At 34.5% G+C, this 13,927-nt stretch overlaps 1 protein-coding gene across 1 annotated transcript in view; it reads right to left on the reverse strand.

Moving 5' to 3' along the window:
• LOC139937756 (gamma-aminobutyric acid type B receptor subunit 2-like) overlaps positions 1–13,927 on the reverse strand; it is a 67,910-nt gene that overhangs the window by 29,332 nt on the left and 24,651 nt on the right. Inside the window, exon 5 of the mRNA XM_071933053.1 lies at positions 10,396–10,461. Within this exon, the coding sequence (XP_071789154.1) occupies positions 10,396–10,461 (66 nt within the window). The remainder of the gene's footprint in view (positions 1–10,395; positions 10,462–13,927) is intronic.

Consider the following 13,927-nt stretch of genomic DNA (forward strand, 5'->3'; position numbering starts at 1 on the left):
ACCATGTTTCAGTTGGAAGCAGTTTGCTAACACCACATAGAATTGCTTGCATTGCTTTTTTTTCGTTAGATTAGGGAGGGGGCGTATTCTACAAGCTCTGCTTTCTATGGGCCCCCTCCGTATCCACCATGTGTTTTGTATTGGATTTTAGTTTCTGTTTTCTGTTATTGTACGAATGCATTTGCTTGTAAAATATTATTCACTACATACCTTCTGCGTATACTAAGCAAGTCTCGCGCGTATTTGAATTCCGGGACCATTATGGTCCCAACCTTAATTATGGAGTTTTACGTATACGAATTGAACAGATTTTGTTTCGTCCATTATTTAAGTTAAACGTAGCCTTGCTCAAGGCAGTCGAATTATTCACTCCGAAAAAAGAACGCCGCTGTATAAAACCCACCGTATTCACTGTGCGTAACACTATCCGCATGCGGAGGCCGTCAGGCCGACAGCCTTGTAGGGTCTGTGTTGAAGCCACTGACCTCATTACTATAATAAGCGAATTGTTCCCACGGTCAGCTCATTACCATAATGCCCGCGAAAGACGAGACATGTCTACATCACACACCACCACCACGGACGCTCAGCGAGCATGATATGATAGGCGTGCGTGATTGGACGTCAAAATGAATAATTCATTTGCATCACATCCTGTGTTGTCTGATAGGTCTGACGAAAGATATACATATTCATGGGCTGCATACCAGCATATCCGAGAGCCCCCCCCCCCCAATTTTTTCTACTAGTGGAAATTTTTCAATACAACACATTAAATCCGGAAGTTACAGACCCGACAAGGCTATCGGCCTGACGGCCTCCGCATGCGGTTAGTGGTACGAGTGCGGATGACTTGTGTGCACAGTAGCCGTACGATGTGACAGTGTGTATACGGGTGGGTCATGCGGTGTGATCGCACACACCACGCACAGGGTATACGGGTGGGTTTACAGCGGCGTCTTTTCGGAGCGAATAATGCGACTGTCTTGAGCAAGGCTAAGTTTAATGTAGTTTATGACCATGAAAATTACATGTGTTGTTGGAATAGTTATACTGATTAACAAAACATATAAAAGTATAATCATTTCAACAATAGTATCCTACTTTTAAGATGTCGACTTCCCGAGATAAATTATTACACGAAGACGACATCCTACTTTTTAGATGTCGACATCCAAAGATATAAAGCCGACATAACAAAGATATATAAAGCCGACATAACTATCTCGTTTTGTCAACTTATTTGCGGTCAAGATGTTGTCATCTGGAGAATTATTTTTCACGATCTCAACATTTCGGATGGCACCTCGAGAGCTCCGTAAAGAATCAACCACCCAAAACCGTACCTTTTATTAAAGAAAATTTGTCACAATACTGAGTTCCTGGCAATCAATCAAACAGCTCATTGTTATTTTTTTCAGCGGCAGAGAAGGTTGCAGGTATACATTATGTTGTTGTATGGAAGTTTTCATTTTGACAGTTTGGAAACTGACGACTTCAAGGCGATGACAACAAGAAAAACTATTATGCGTGCGTCACCTTTAGTTGCCAAAAATTGAACAATATAGCAAGAAATAACTGCACTGAATCCGAACAGAATTACCTACCTGTTTTAATGTGCTATGCTGCAAACGTAACATTATCATTTGTACGAAACCCCACGATTGGGGACATTACTGCACTATTCGAATTGAACAGATTAAAGTCACCTGGAAGTGGTATTTTTTTTAAATGAAGCATTTGTCACTAAAATATGTGTTTTAATGAGAGGAATGTGAATAAAAAATTAACTAAGGTTTAAAAATCTTAGTTTTGATTGTATTTACAAATTTACGAGTAGGCCCCGACCCGAGAGGGCGCTGTTCGTGACGTATTTCAAGGCGCGATATAGACCTTTCTTTTGACACGTCACGAGTCACGTGACAAAACAATTCCGCCATCTTGGTTGGCAAAAGTTTGTTTACTTGTGTGCAAATGTATACAGATACGAACTTTACAGTCGAATAATCTTGATTCTTAGCCGCTGTTGCTGCAAAAATTGGTTTAGATCAAAAGAATGGTTAAAGTTCTTTCGCTTCTCTGAAGTTGACAAGTTTCAGGATCAAAATAATGCGTGGATAGATGCCGAAACACGTCCGCCAGCGCAACAGGATATTGGCAACCTTCACGACATGATGACCGGATATGCATGCATGCATGCATGGTGTGATCACTTTGTGGAAACAAATTGTGTCTGGTAAATCATTCATTATTTCTGTGTTATTGTTAGCAAGGACAGACTCTAGTCTATGTTGTTAGTAAGCGTTTTCCTCGATGGTTGGATTATTCATATTGATTCGAAAGAATCATTAGAATGTCACACAGAACTGTCAGCTTTCTCGTAATAATACATTTTGAGACATCGCACATTTTCTTCCTGTTCCAGCTACCTCCCAAAGATTGTTTAGAGAATTATATAGAGAATAGTGCATTTTTTCTTCCATTTTCACACAGTCCCACAACACGAGTATCACACATTTTCATGTATCCACATTTTGCTCGCAAAGTATAAAGAAGGGTTACCGTCTCTTGCCAATGAACTGGTCGTTTTAAAAGTCAGAATGGAAGGGGCCTACTTTATTTAACGTTTAGTTTTTACATGTTAAAAATTTTGTTCAGGTAATTAATTAAGGAAGGAATTAACTAGTTCAGTTATCGGTTGATTCTACACCTGGTGGAAACAATGAACAAAGGGTTTTAATTCCTTAGGTTATTATTTCCTACACTTCCATTATAATAATTAATTTATAGGTTTGTATGGAATAAGACTTTTTTTCTGTATACTACTTTGAGGCTTTACTACAGAGGTTATCACAACCTTTTATTTTGTTTTCTTCTTTGTTATATACAGCAATGGAGTAATACCAGGAACAACAACACAAGAGCCCTCTAAGGAGAAATTAGACAGGAAAGCTTCATCACCACCATTGTTTAGTCAGCCTGTTAAAGATACATTGTAATAACCCGAACCCATGTCCGCCTTGTGACCAGGAGAACGGAGACCAGACAACTCGTCCGCCGGACAACTCGTCCGTTCGGACAACTCGTCCGTTCGGACAACTCGATGGTTCAGACAACTCAACGGTTCGGACGACTCGACGGATGATTTATTCAACCGTCGGACAACTCGACTTGGGGTCAAGACAAGTCGACGGATGGCCTAGTTGGGAAGAGGAGGCTTTTGTTGAGATCGAGTGCTTCTAAAGTATTTAGTTTGTGGATTAAAAACATGTCGTCTTGCTTGAATCCATTGATCACATGGCCTAACAGACACACAGCAAGAAGATCTTCCAAAAGCTTTCAAGAAATGAATTAAATTGAGGAAAGCTACAGTAATAATCAACTGTTTTGAATTGTTTACACAACACACATCAGATCTCAAACTTCAAAGCAAAGACAGCTACTCTACATCACAACACTTGTTAAATAGAACTATGTGGGTAAAGAGGAAACAAGGTTTAAATAGCTCTGTTGCTTCTGTTCAGCAGTGTGGGTTTGAATCCTTGTCGTGACACTTGTTTCCCTGAGCAAGACACTTAACTGTAATTGCTTCTCTCCACCCAGGGGTAAATTGATACCTGTGATGGCAGAGATGGTTCTTGTGATTGATTTAGCCGAGTAGCACATACAATTATTTGTTATTGTTTCACATGCTGTATACTTCTCATGGAGCTGAGATGGTTTGAGAACTGAATTAATGCACAGTGATGACCAGGGGGAATAATGTTGGAAGTGCTTTGAGACGCCCTATGGGTGTGAAAAGCACTCCATAAAAACTGGTTATTACTATTATGGGTTGATGCAGGTTTGATTTTGATATTCAGCTGCAGCTACAACACAATAAATCAAGTATTTGTGGATTTCAATTTGTTTCTATGATGTCTAAAAAGGCCCTACAGTACTTGATCCTGCATGCACATTCACAAACCGAATCATTTCAGGATACAAACAAGGTTGTATTCGTGTTAAATTGTTTATTCATATTATCCAAATTTATTTATTATAACTTATTTATATGTAAAATATAATTTTTTAAAATTATACATATTTAGACTTCAAGATTAAAGGTAGAATAAATTATCTTTGTTAAAAAATATGTACAAGTAATACACTAATAAATTTGTTTTTAAAGATGCATTGCCCTAGTTTGGTCAAAATTTAAGGTCACAAATTAAAGGGGCTATCTCATCATTCTGTCCTGCGGCTTTGCATGGAAATATTAAATGATGAACCCACCACATGATAACCTTCATCTCAAGCATGGACATGCATTTCCAGGATGTAGATGAGAGGGTGCCCAGGATGTAGGTCACCGAGTGGTGGGTTCATCATTGTTTATAGATCCATGCACAACTGCAGGACAGGCGAGATAGCCCCTCTCAATGTGGTACATTGCTATTTGGTAGGGATAGGAAAAGTTACCAACTTTCATATGATACATTGACCATTGAATGGTTCTTTGTGTCCAGTGCCTTCAACCTCCCCGAGGAACAAATGTATTTAAAACATATTATTGTCCTATATTTTGCTAAAAAAACTGTACATTTATTTGAACTGTTTCAAAAAATGAAATTAATATTTTTGTGCACACAGCTTGATCTCATTGTTGGACCTTCTTTATTGTTGTTCCCGCTTAATTTTGTATGTTATTTTCGTTTTCTGAATGTGACTGTTACCTTATCATCTTCTTTTGGAAGGAGAGAAAATATACAAGCTTCTGGGTTAATTTGTCGAAGTGTGTACAGATCAAGACTTTCTAGAGTGGCTTTTAAAGTGACATCCACGTTAGATTTTACTGACCTGATCTGTCCACACCTGTCATAACATGGTTTAGGGTCTATGTACTCTTTTCTAACACAAAACACAATGTCCACAAATTTACATTACACTTCCACAGTTTGAAGATAATGATAGTAGAAAGCCTCCCTTAAAATATTACTTACTGAGGTGCTGTAGTTTTTGAGAAATAAGTAGAATAATGTCACATAACTAATTTTGAAAAAGTACTCGAATCTTAACAAAATGAAGATCTTTGACAGTACATGGTTGTATACTCCAGGCCTGGGTCGTATACTCCAGCTGTTTTGCTGCCTCCAACTTGAACAGTACTACACGCTTCTCCAATGCTGATTAAAAAGCAAAAAGAAAAAGCAGGACTTGTTATTATTTTGGTAGCCTATAATAATAATAATAATAATAACAATAACAATAACAATAACAATAACAATAACAATAACAATAACAATAACAATAACAATAACAATAACAATAACAATAACAATAACAATAACAATAACAATAACAATAACAATAACAATAACAATAACAATAACAATAACAATAACAATAACAATAACAATAACAATAACAATAACAATAACAATAACAATAACAATAACAATAACAATAACAATAACAATAACAATAACAATAACAATAACAATAACAATAACAATAACAATAACAATAACAATAACAATAACAATAACAATAACAATAACAATAACAATAACAATAACAATAACAATAACAATAACAATAACAATAACAATAACAATAACAATAACAATAACAATAACAATAACAATAACAATAACAATAACAATAACAATAACAATAACAATAACAATAACAATAACAATAACAATAACAATAACAATAACAATAACAATAACAATAACAATAACAATAACAATAACAATAACAATAACAATAACAATAACAATAACAATAACAATAACAATAACAATAACAATAACAATAACAATAACAATAACAATAACAATAACAATAACAATAACAATAACAATAACAATAACAATAACAATAACAATAACAATAACAATAACAATAACAATAACAATAACAATAACAATAACAATAACAATAACAATAACAATAACAATAACAATAACAATAACAATAACAATAACAATAACAATAACAATAACAATAACAATAACAATAACAATAACAATAACAATAACAATAACAATAACAATAACAATAACAATAACAATAACAATAACAATAACAATAACAATAACAATAACAATAACAATAACAATAACAATAACAATAACAATAACAATAACAATAACAATAACAATAACAATAACAATAACAATAACAATAACAATAACAATAACAATAACAATAACAATAACAATAACAATAACAATAACAATAACAATAACAATAACAATAACAATAACAATAACAATAACAATAACAATAACAATAACAATAACAATAACAATAACAATAACAATAACAATAACAATAACAATAACAATAACAATAACAATAACAATAACAATAACAATAACAATAACAATAACAATAACAATAACAATAACAATAACAATAACAATAACAATAACAATAACAATAACAATAACAATAACAATAACAATAACAATAACAATAACAATAACAATAACAATAACAATAACAATAACAATAACAATAACAATAACAATAACAATAACAATAACAATAACAATAACAATAACAATAACAATAACAATAACAATAACAATAACAATAACAATAACAATAACAATAACAATAACAATAACAATAACAATAACAATAACAATAACAATAACAATAACAATAACAATAACAATAACAATAACAATAACAATAACAATAACAATAACAATAACAATAACAATAACAATAACAATAACAATAACAATAACAATAACAATAACAATAACAATAACAATAACAATAACAATAACAATAACAATAACAATAACAATAACAATAACAATAACAATAACAATAACAATAACAATAACAATAACAATAACAATAACAATAACAATAACAATAACAATAACAATAACAATAACAATAACAATAACAATAACAATAACAATAACAATAACAATAACAATAACAATAACAATAACAATAACAATAACAATAACAATAACAATAACAATAACAATAACAATAACAATAACAATAACAATAACAATAACAATAACAATAACAATAACAATAACAATAACAATAACAATAACAATAACAATAACAATAACAATAACAATAACAATAACAATAACAATAACAATAACAATAACAATAACAATAACAATAACAATAACAATAACAATAACAATAACAATAACAATAACAATAACAATAACAATAACAATAACAATAACAATAACAATAACAATAACAATAACAATAACAATAACAATAACAATAACAATAACAATAACAATAACAATAACAATAACAATAACAATAACAATAACAATAACAATAACAATAACAATAACAATAACAATAACAATAACAATAACAATAACAATAACAATAACAATAACAATAACAATAACAATAACAATAACAATAACAATAACAATAACAATAACAATAACAATAACAATAACAATAACAATAACAATAACAATAACAATAACAATAACAATAACAATAACAATAACAATAACAATAACAATAACAATAACAATAACAATAACAATAACAATAACAATAACAATAACAATAACAATAACAATAACAATAACAATAACAATAATAATAACAATAATAATAATAATAATAATAATAATAATAATAATAATAATAATAATAATAATAATAATAATAATAATAATTAATAATAATAATAATAATAAACAGTTCTTATAATAGCGCATAATACAAAATAAAGTCTCTAAGCGCTATAGGTTACGTGCCCAAATCTACATCTATTGACAACTCTCAGCCTAGGAAATAAGACCGCCCCGAAAAACATACCTTCAACAAAGGCGCCCCCTGGCAAGCTCGCCCCTAGCACTGTCAACCCCCGCCAAAGTCGCCCCCTGGCTTGGATTAACTGTAAATTATTTCTCAAGTCGCCATGGTCACTGAAGCAAACTTAAAGCGTTTGTTTTTTTATAATGAAAACTCTGAAAGATCATGACTGGGAAGTGGTGTGAGTCAAACGGCTTAATACTGGTGGGTGCCTAAAGGGTTCATGGATGAAAAGCGTTATTTTGCTTACACACATTATTTTCATTCATACATAAGTGAAATTGAAAATAAATACTTGTAAATAGGCAGGTGTTGGGAGATGATCTGCTTATTGGGGTGACCTTGCCCGAGGATGACATTTTCACGGGCGAGTAAGCTAGATTACCATCATCCGGATTACTCCTAGAACTATTTCGGTTTCATCTGCTATCGTCTCCAGTAACGGGAGACGATAGCAGACGAAACTTCGATAGGCCCAGCAGACGAAACCGCAATATGGGAGACGATAGCAGACGAAACCAGAATAGTTCTAGGAGTACATCCGGATATGGTGTGATTGTCCACAGTATGTATAGTTTGGTCGGTGGGGCGAGTTTGCTTGAGGAAACACTATCTTCAGTAAGAGTGGTCCGATATAAATATGTGTAGGTCCCTACGTATTTTTCACGCTGTTCCCCCAAATAACAGAGATAGGCCCTATGCCTAGTCATGGAGGCCTACCTCCATGGCCTAGTTTGAAATTAAAAACAATTTAAATGAAAATACAAATTTAAAATGCCCGCTTGTCTAAGATAGCAGACGAAACCAGAATAGTTCTAGGAGTACATCCGGATATGGTGTGATTGTCCACAGTATGTATAGTTTGGTCGGTGGGGCGAGTTTGCTTGAGGAAACACTATCTTCAGTAAGAGTGGTCCGATATAAATATGTGTAGGTCCCTACGTATTTTTCACGCTGTTCCCCCAAATAACAGAGATAGGCCCTATGCCTAGTCATGGAGGCCTACCTCCATGGCCTAGTTTGAAATTAAAAACAATTTAAATGAAAATACAAATTTAAAATGCCCGCTTGTCTAAGTTAAAAGTTTAATAAAGAACGTCAACAAGTAACAAGGTTAACGTGACACTGACAGAGACTAGAGAGGCTTACCCTGCCATGCATACTCACAGTTGCGCAGAACCACAGATCCAGTTGTTTTAATCACAACCCAAGCACTCACAACTGTCATCCCTGACTGCTGAATCTGAAATTCTTCACGATTTACTGTACGATTCTAGAGCGACTTGTTTGTACTTATAAAGTTGTACGCCCAAAGTCTCCACCGTCAGGCGACATTTTATAAAGTAACTTGCCAACCAGAAACTGCGCATGCGCTGGTTTCGCCCCAATGTTTGTAAACAAAGGAAAGGTCTATTTGGAGAGAAAGTTTGTAGTCGGGCCCCCGTACATTACGTCTGGGAACATGGCACATCAAAACAAATTTAGACACGATTTTTCACACATACGTACATTGAAACTTGAACATGTTGAACGCCTAGCGGTTTTTACAAAAGCTATTGCTGCTATTTTTATTTAACTATGCGACTTTTTAGTGACCAAATGGGTTGTAAGATGTGGGTCTGCCTACGTATTATTATAGAAATACTGCCACGGAGCAGACTGCACGCACGCACTATGGCTGCTGTATAGGCGGACGGTCACATAGGACCTGCACGCACGGTGAATCGCATGCGGTACCAACAAAAAATCGTGTCACTTGGCAAAAGCTAAAAACATACCCTCAAAGTTCAAACTTACCCGAATTTTTTCACGTTTAGCAAAAGCTCCTCTGAGTTCGTCACGTCTTTCAGATACTTTCTTCGACTTCCCACTAGCTAGAAAAATTGTTGGGACGGCGTCGTGTTTAAGAATGGCTCTTCTTGTCATGTCAAATGAGTTGTGTATCCAGGATTCGAAGCACGACGGCTCTAAGTGTTCGCTGCAGCGCTGAAAAAGACGTCGGACCGGACCACTTTGCTCTAGTTAATCTGACTTTCGCAGCCCACAACCGCCTATACTTGGGATCTGCAGGAAACAGATGAAGACTTACCCCATCTTTAGTTGTTTTGCTGCATCCAGCAGCAATACACTTGGTCGGCATTGCCGGAAAAATGCCAGAAAAAAACTTTTTCGCAGCGTACAAACATATTACATGTACTTTTGCACGGTAGTTTATCTACGCATCGAGGGGGGTCTATGTTTGATCGAGGCAAAGTCTTCCTTTTCCTACGTCACAAAAGGGGTTGGCGGAGTCAACCCCCTAGTCACTTAATTAATTTTTTTAACATATAAATCGTGACAAACAATTACTCAAAAACTTGTTTTATTGTTAATAAACATATACTCTTATGTTTAAAAGAAAACAAATCCTATTTCCAGGTGCCTTTAAAGTACATTCACTGGCCCAATCTGGAGTCGAAGCCGTGGATTCGAATAGGGTCGTTAAGTCTCGCTTGAAGCCTTCAAGGGGAGAACAACACAGATGGCGGCATCTTTAATACAAATGTTTTTCAAGATCTCAAAATACTTTCATACCTGACAGAAAAGGCGCTTGGCTGCCCCTGCGTAGAATCCAATGAATATAACCCTGACGTCATGGCGCTGCATAGAGAGGAGAAAGGGGGGAAGTTAAGTGTGAGATGAAAGCAACATACAATTAGGACGGGTTCAGTTCCAAATTCAAATACGTAGGACACATTGAACCCATCCTAAGTAAGGACGGGTTCCTCGTCCTAACTCGAGTTAGGATTAATCCTAGCGTTTCGTGAAATCGGCTGGGCACAGTGCCTTTTATCGACGAATTGAAAAGCGTTTGTAACTGTCTATTATAAAAAGCATATGGGTAGAAAGATGTTGTAAAAGTAGAATAGAATGATCCACACAAATTTCCTCGAAATTGCGTGGTGTTCCTTTAACTTTGCGAACTAACACGGTCGGCCATTTATGGGAGTCAAAAATTTGACTCCCATAAATGGCCGACCGTGTTAGTCGACGATTTTCATCTGCAATATCTTTTTGGAATGTAGCCTTGTTTTGGGCGAAACTGCATTTTAAAAATCCCTCCGAAAACACTCTGCCTTCCTATAGGTAATGGAAGGTCATGCTTCACTCTTCAAACCCCACTCTACCGTTTGGCCACCACTATTTACGTCTACTTATTCAGATCAATGAAACGCGTCACTCCACCCCCCACCCCGCCTTAAAAAATATATATATAAAAATAGAATATTAAGTACAATTTATTAATATAAATTAGGAGAAATTAGCGAAGTGTCAAACTGAACTTTCTGTATTCATGCAATATGAATGTGATTTTTGTCCCTAGAAAGTCTTTACAATGATTTGCTGAAGCACTACGGGCGAACCCATGTAGTGATGTATATTAATTTTAAATTATACTCTGCGGAGAATAAAGCAGGTAAAAATGAGGAACTTAAGAATTTGTAAAATACCACAGGTTCATTGAATGTTAAAAATTTCCAATGAAAACGTTACTTTTACAGAAATAAATTAGTAATAAATACCGCGAAATTAATTAAGTATGAATCTCTTATTGAAATGAAGGAACTGTTGTCATCGGTGCGTTTATTAATTCAGTAAAGTCCCTCGGCCCAGTTTTCGCGGATCAAAATGCTTTTTTAACTATTTTTTTTCCGAACGAATTTAACAGATTGTGCAGATTCGAAACGCCTTTCTACCGGACAATCTCGTTGGACTATGTTGCACTGCTCTAGAATGGATTTTTCTGGATGCATTATTCGGAGAGGAATAAACACACCGAAGAAAGGGTTCGTTTAGTCCAAGTTCAAACATGAATGTTGAATTTAATTTAATTTGCCATTGGGTTTGCTATTCGTGTTGATCCCTCGCAACGAATTTAAGACTACAGCTTTATTTAGTTTTGGCAACCCATATATTCAACGGACATAATTCAATGATATCGAATTGAATAAAATATCATCGATTAAAGTCTTACAATACTAAATAATTTAGATTTTGAATTTCAATGAAAACAAAACTGAAAATAAACAAAAAAGTACCTGTAAAAATATAATAATAATATGGGAGGCTCATCATCGAGCAGCATGCATGTGAAGGCTACATTTTCCTTTTCTATGTCCGTCTATTCAATACTGAGCTGAGTTTTCTTAGTTGACCCATTATTAAAGGCAGTGGACACAATTGGTAGATCCTCAAAATAATTATCATCAAAAAACCTCACTTGATAACGAGTAATGGGGAGAGGTTAATACAATAGCATAAAACAATGTGAGAAACAGCTCCCTCTGATGTGACGTAGTTTTCGAGAATGTAGTTTTCATCGAATTTGATTTCGAGACCTCAAGTTTAGAATTTGAGGTCTCGAAATCAAACATCAGAAAGCACACAACTTCGTGTGACAAGGGTGTTTTCTATTTAATTATTACCTCGCAACTTCGACGACCGATTGAGCTCAAATTTCCACAGGTTTGTTATTTTATGCATATGTTGAGATACACCTACTTTGAAGGCTAGTCTATGACAATTACCAATCGTGTCCACTGTCTTTAAACAAACACCGTTGGTTCAACAATAACTCCACTCGAATATAGATTCATATGTATTTCAAAATCAATTTTACTGCAAAACTAACAGAAAACCTCAACGTGTCGCGTCGTTGCAAGGGAACAACACGCAGAGCAACATCCAAGGCAAATTAAATAATTAAATCAACAAACCCTTCCTTCTCTGTGTTAATTTATAAATGGTCCGCAGAAAATATCACCAGTTCACATATAATTCGTTCAGTTCATTCGATAAAGAAACTCATTCTAGTTTTGAAAGGACCTTTGTGGGGAAAAGGAGACGATTTCGCGAAGCAAATTTTGATTATACTCCAAAATTAATTTTAAATCAAATTCTATTTGAAAGATAATTGAGTCAGAGGTTTGCCACTATTGAATAATGTAATAGACTTTTATTTCACAAACTAGATTCTCTGTCACTTTCCTCAAAGTTCGATGTTTTTGTAAGCAACTATTGTCAAAGCCTTTGTGAAGAGGCCATGGTTAAATGACGGGCCATTGTTACTCAGTTTCAAAAACACAGATTATGTCCACTATATTATCCAAAGGTTTACGCATTATTGGGCCAAAACCAACAAATTTCAGTTTGAAGAAAACCAAAACTAGTTTAAGTTTAAATGGGTCAGGTAAACAATAAATATAGCTGCCTTAATGCATTTACCTTACAACCGATTTCATTTCGGAATTTTGAAGAAGAAAAAATTGAGCGTCTGTATTGTGACAAATTTCGAGGGAAACTTTTGAAGTTTTAAATTTGAGTATTTACTTCTTCGATTTATTTTGTATAATTTGTTTCTATTTAATTATATATACTTTATGTTTTATGCTATCAACAGCTCTCCATTGATTGTGACCAGGTAAGTTTTTAAGCTAATTTTTTTTTTTTGAGTAATTACCAATAGTGTCCAATGCCTTTTATTTCATTTTGGTTAAAACTGTATAGTTCGCAAATGCAACTCCATTATCCTTTCTCATTTCGACCACAACCTTAATACAGAAACCGTCATTTATTGGAGAAAATGCTTTGAAACCTCCAATTAACGACGTTTATGTTTCAGCAGGGACGCAATTAATTGACGAACCCCCCCCCCCCATGCACTTTCTTGACACCAATGTTTCTTCAAACTGATGCAATTCGTCGTCGTAGTATGACGTCATTTCCTTCCGAGCTCAAGCTCACTACCTTCACACTACTAGACTTGACCCAAATCCCGATCCCGTGCCATCACCAAAAAAAAACGACTATTGTTTTGTGATGCTCTGCATTTCTAAACTGAGATGGGGACTCGAATCAAGTCTACATTGAAGCGGGACAATTGTTAGCGGGAATGCAGCTATTTCAACATAAGCATTTTGTCTTATTGTAATTTTTGTATTTTGTTTACTGTTCTGAATTTGGGGTTCTTATCAATAAAAAAATAAGGCACCATTTTCAAGGTATCCCATAGTGGGTCAAAATCTACCTTTTGCTCTGAGCAGACTGGGCCTTTTAATTCGTATAT

This window comes from Asterias amurensis, chromosome 5, assembly GCF_032118995.1.
Source record: "Asterias amurensis chromosome 5, ASM3211899v1".
NCBI lineage: Eukaryota > Metazoa > Echinodermata > Asteroidea > Forcipulatida > Asteriidae > Asterias > Asterias amurensis.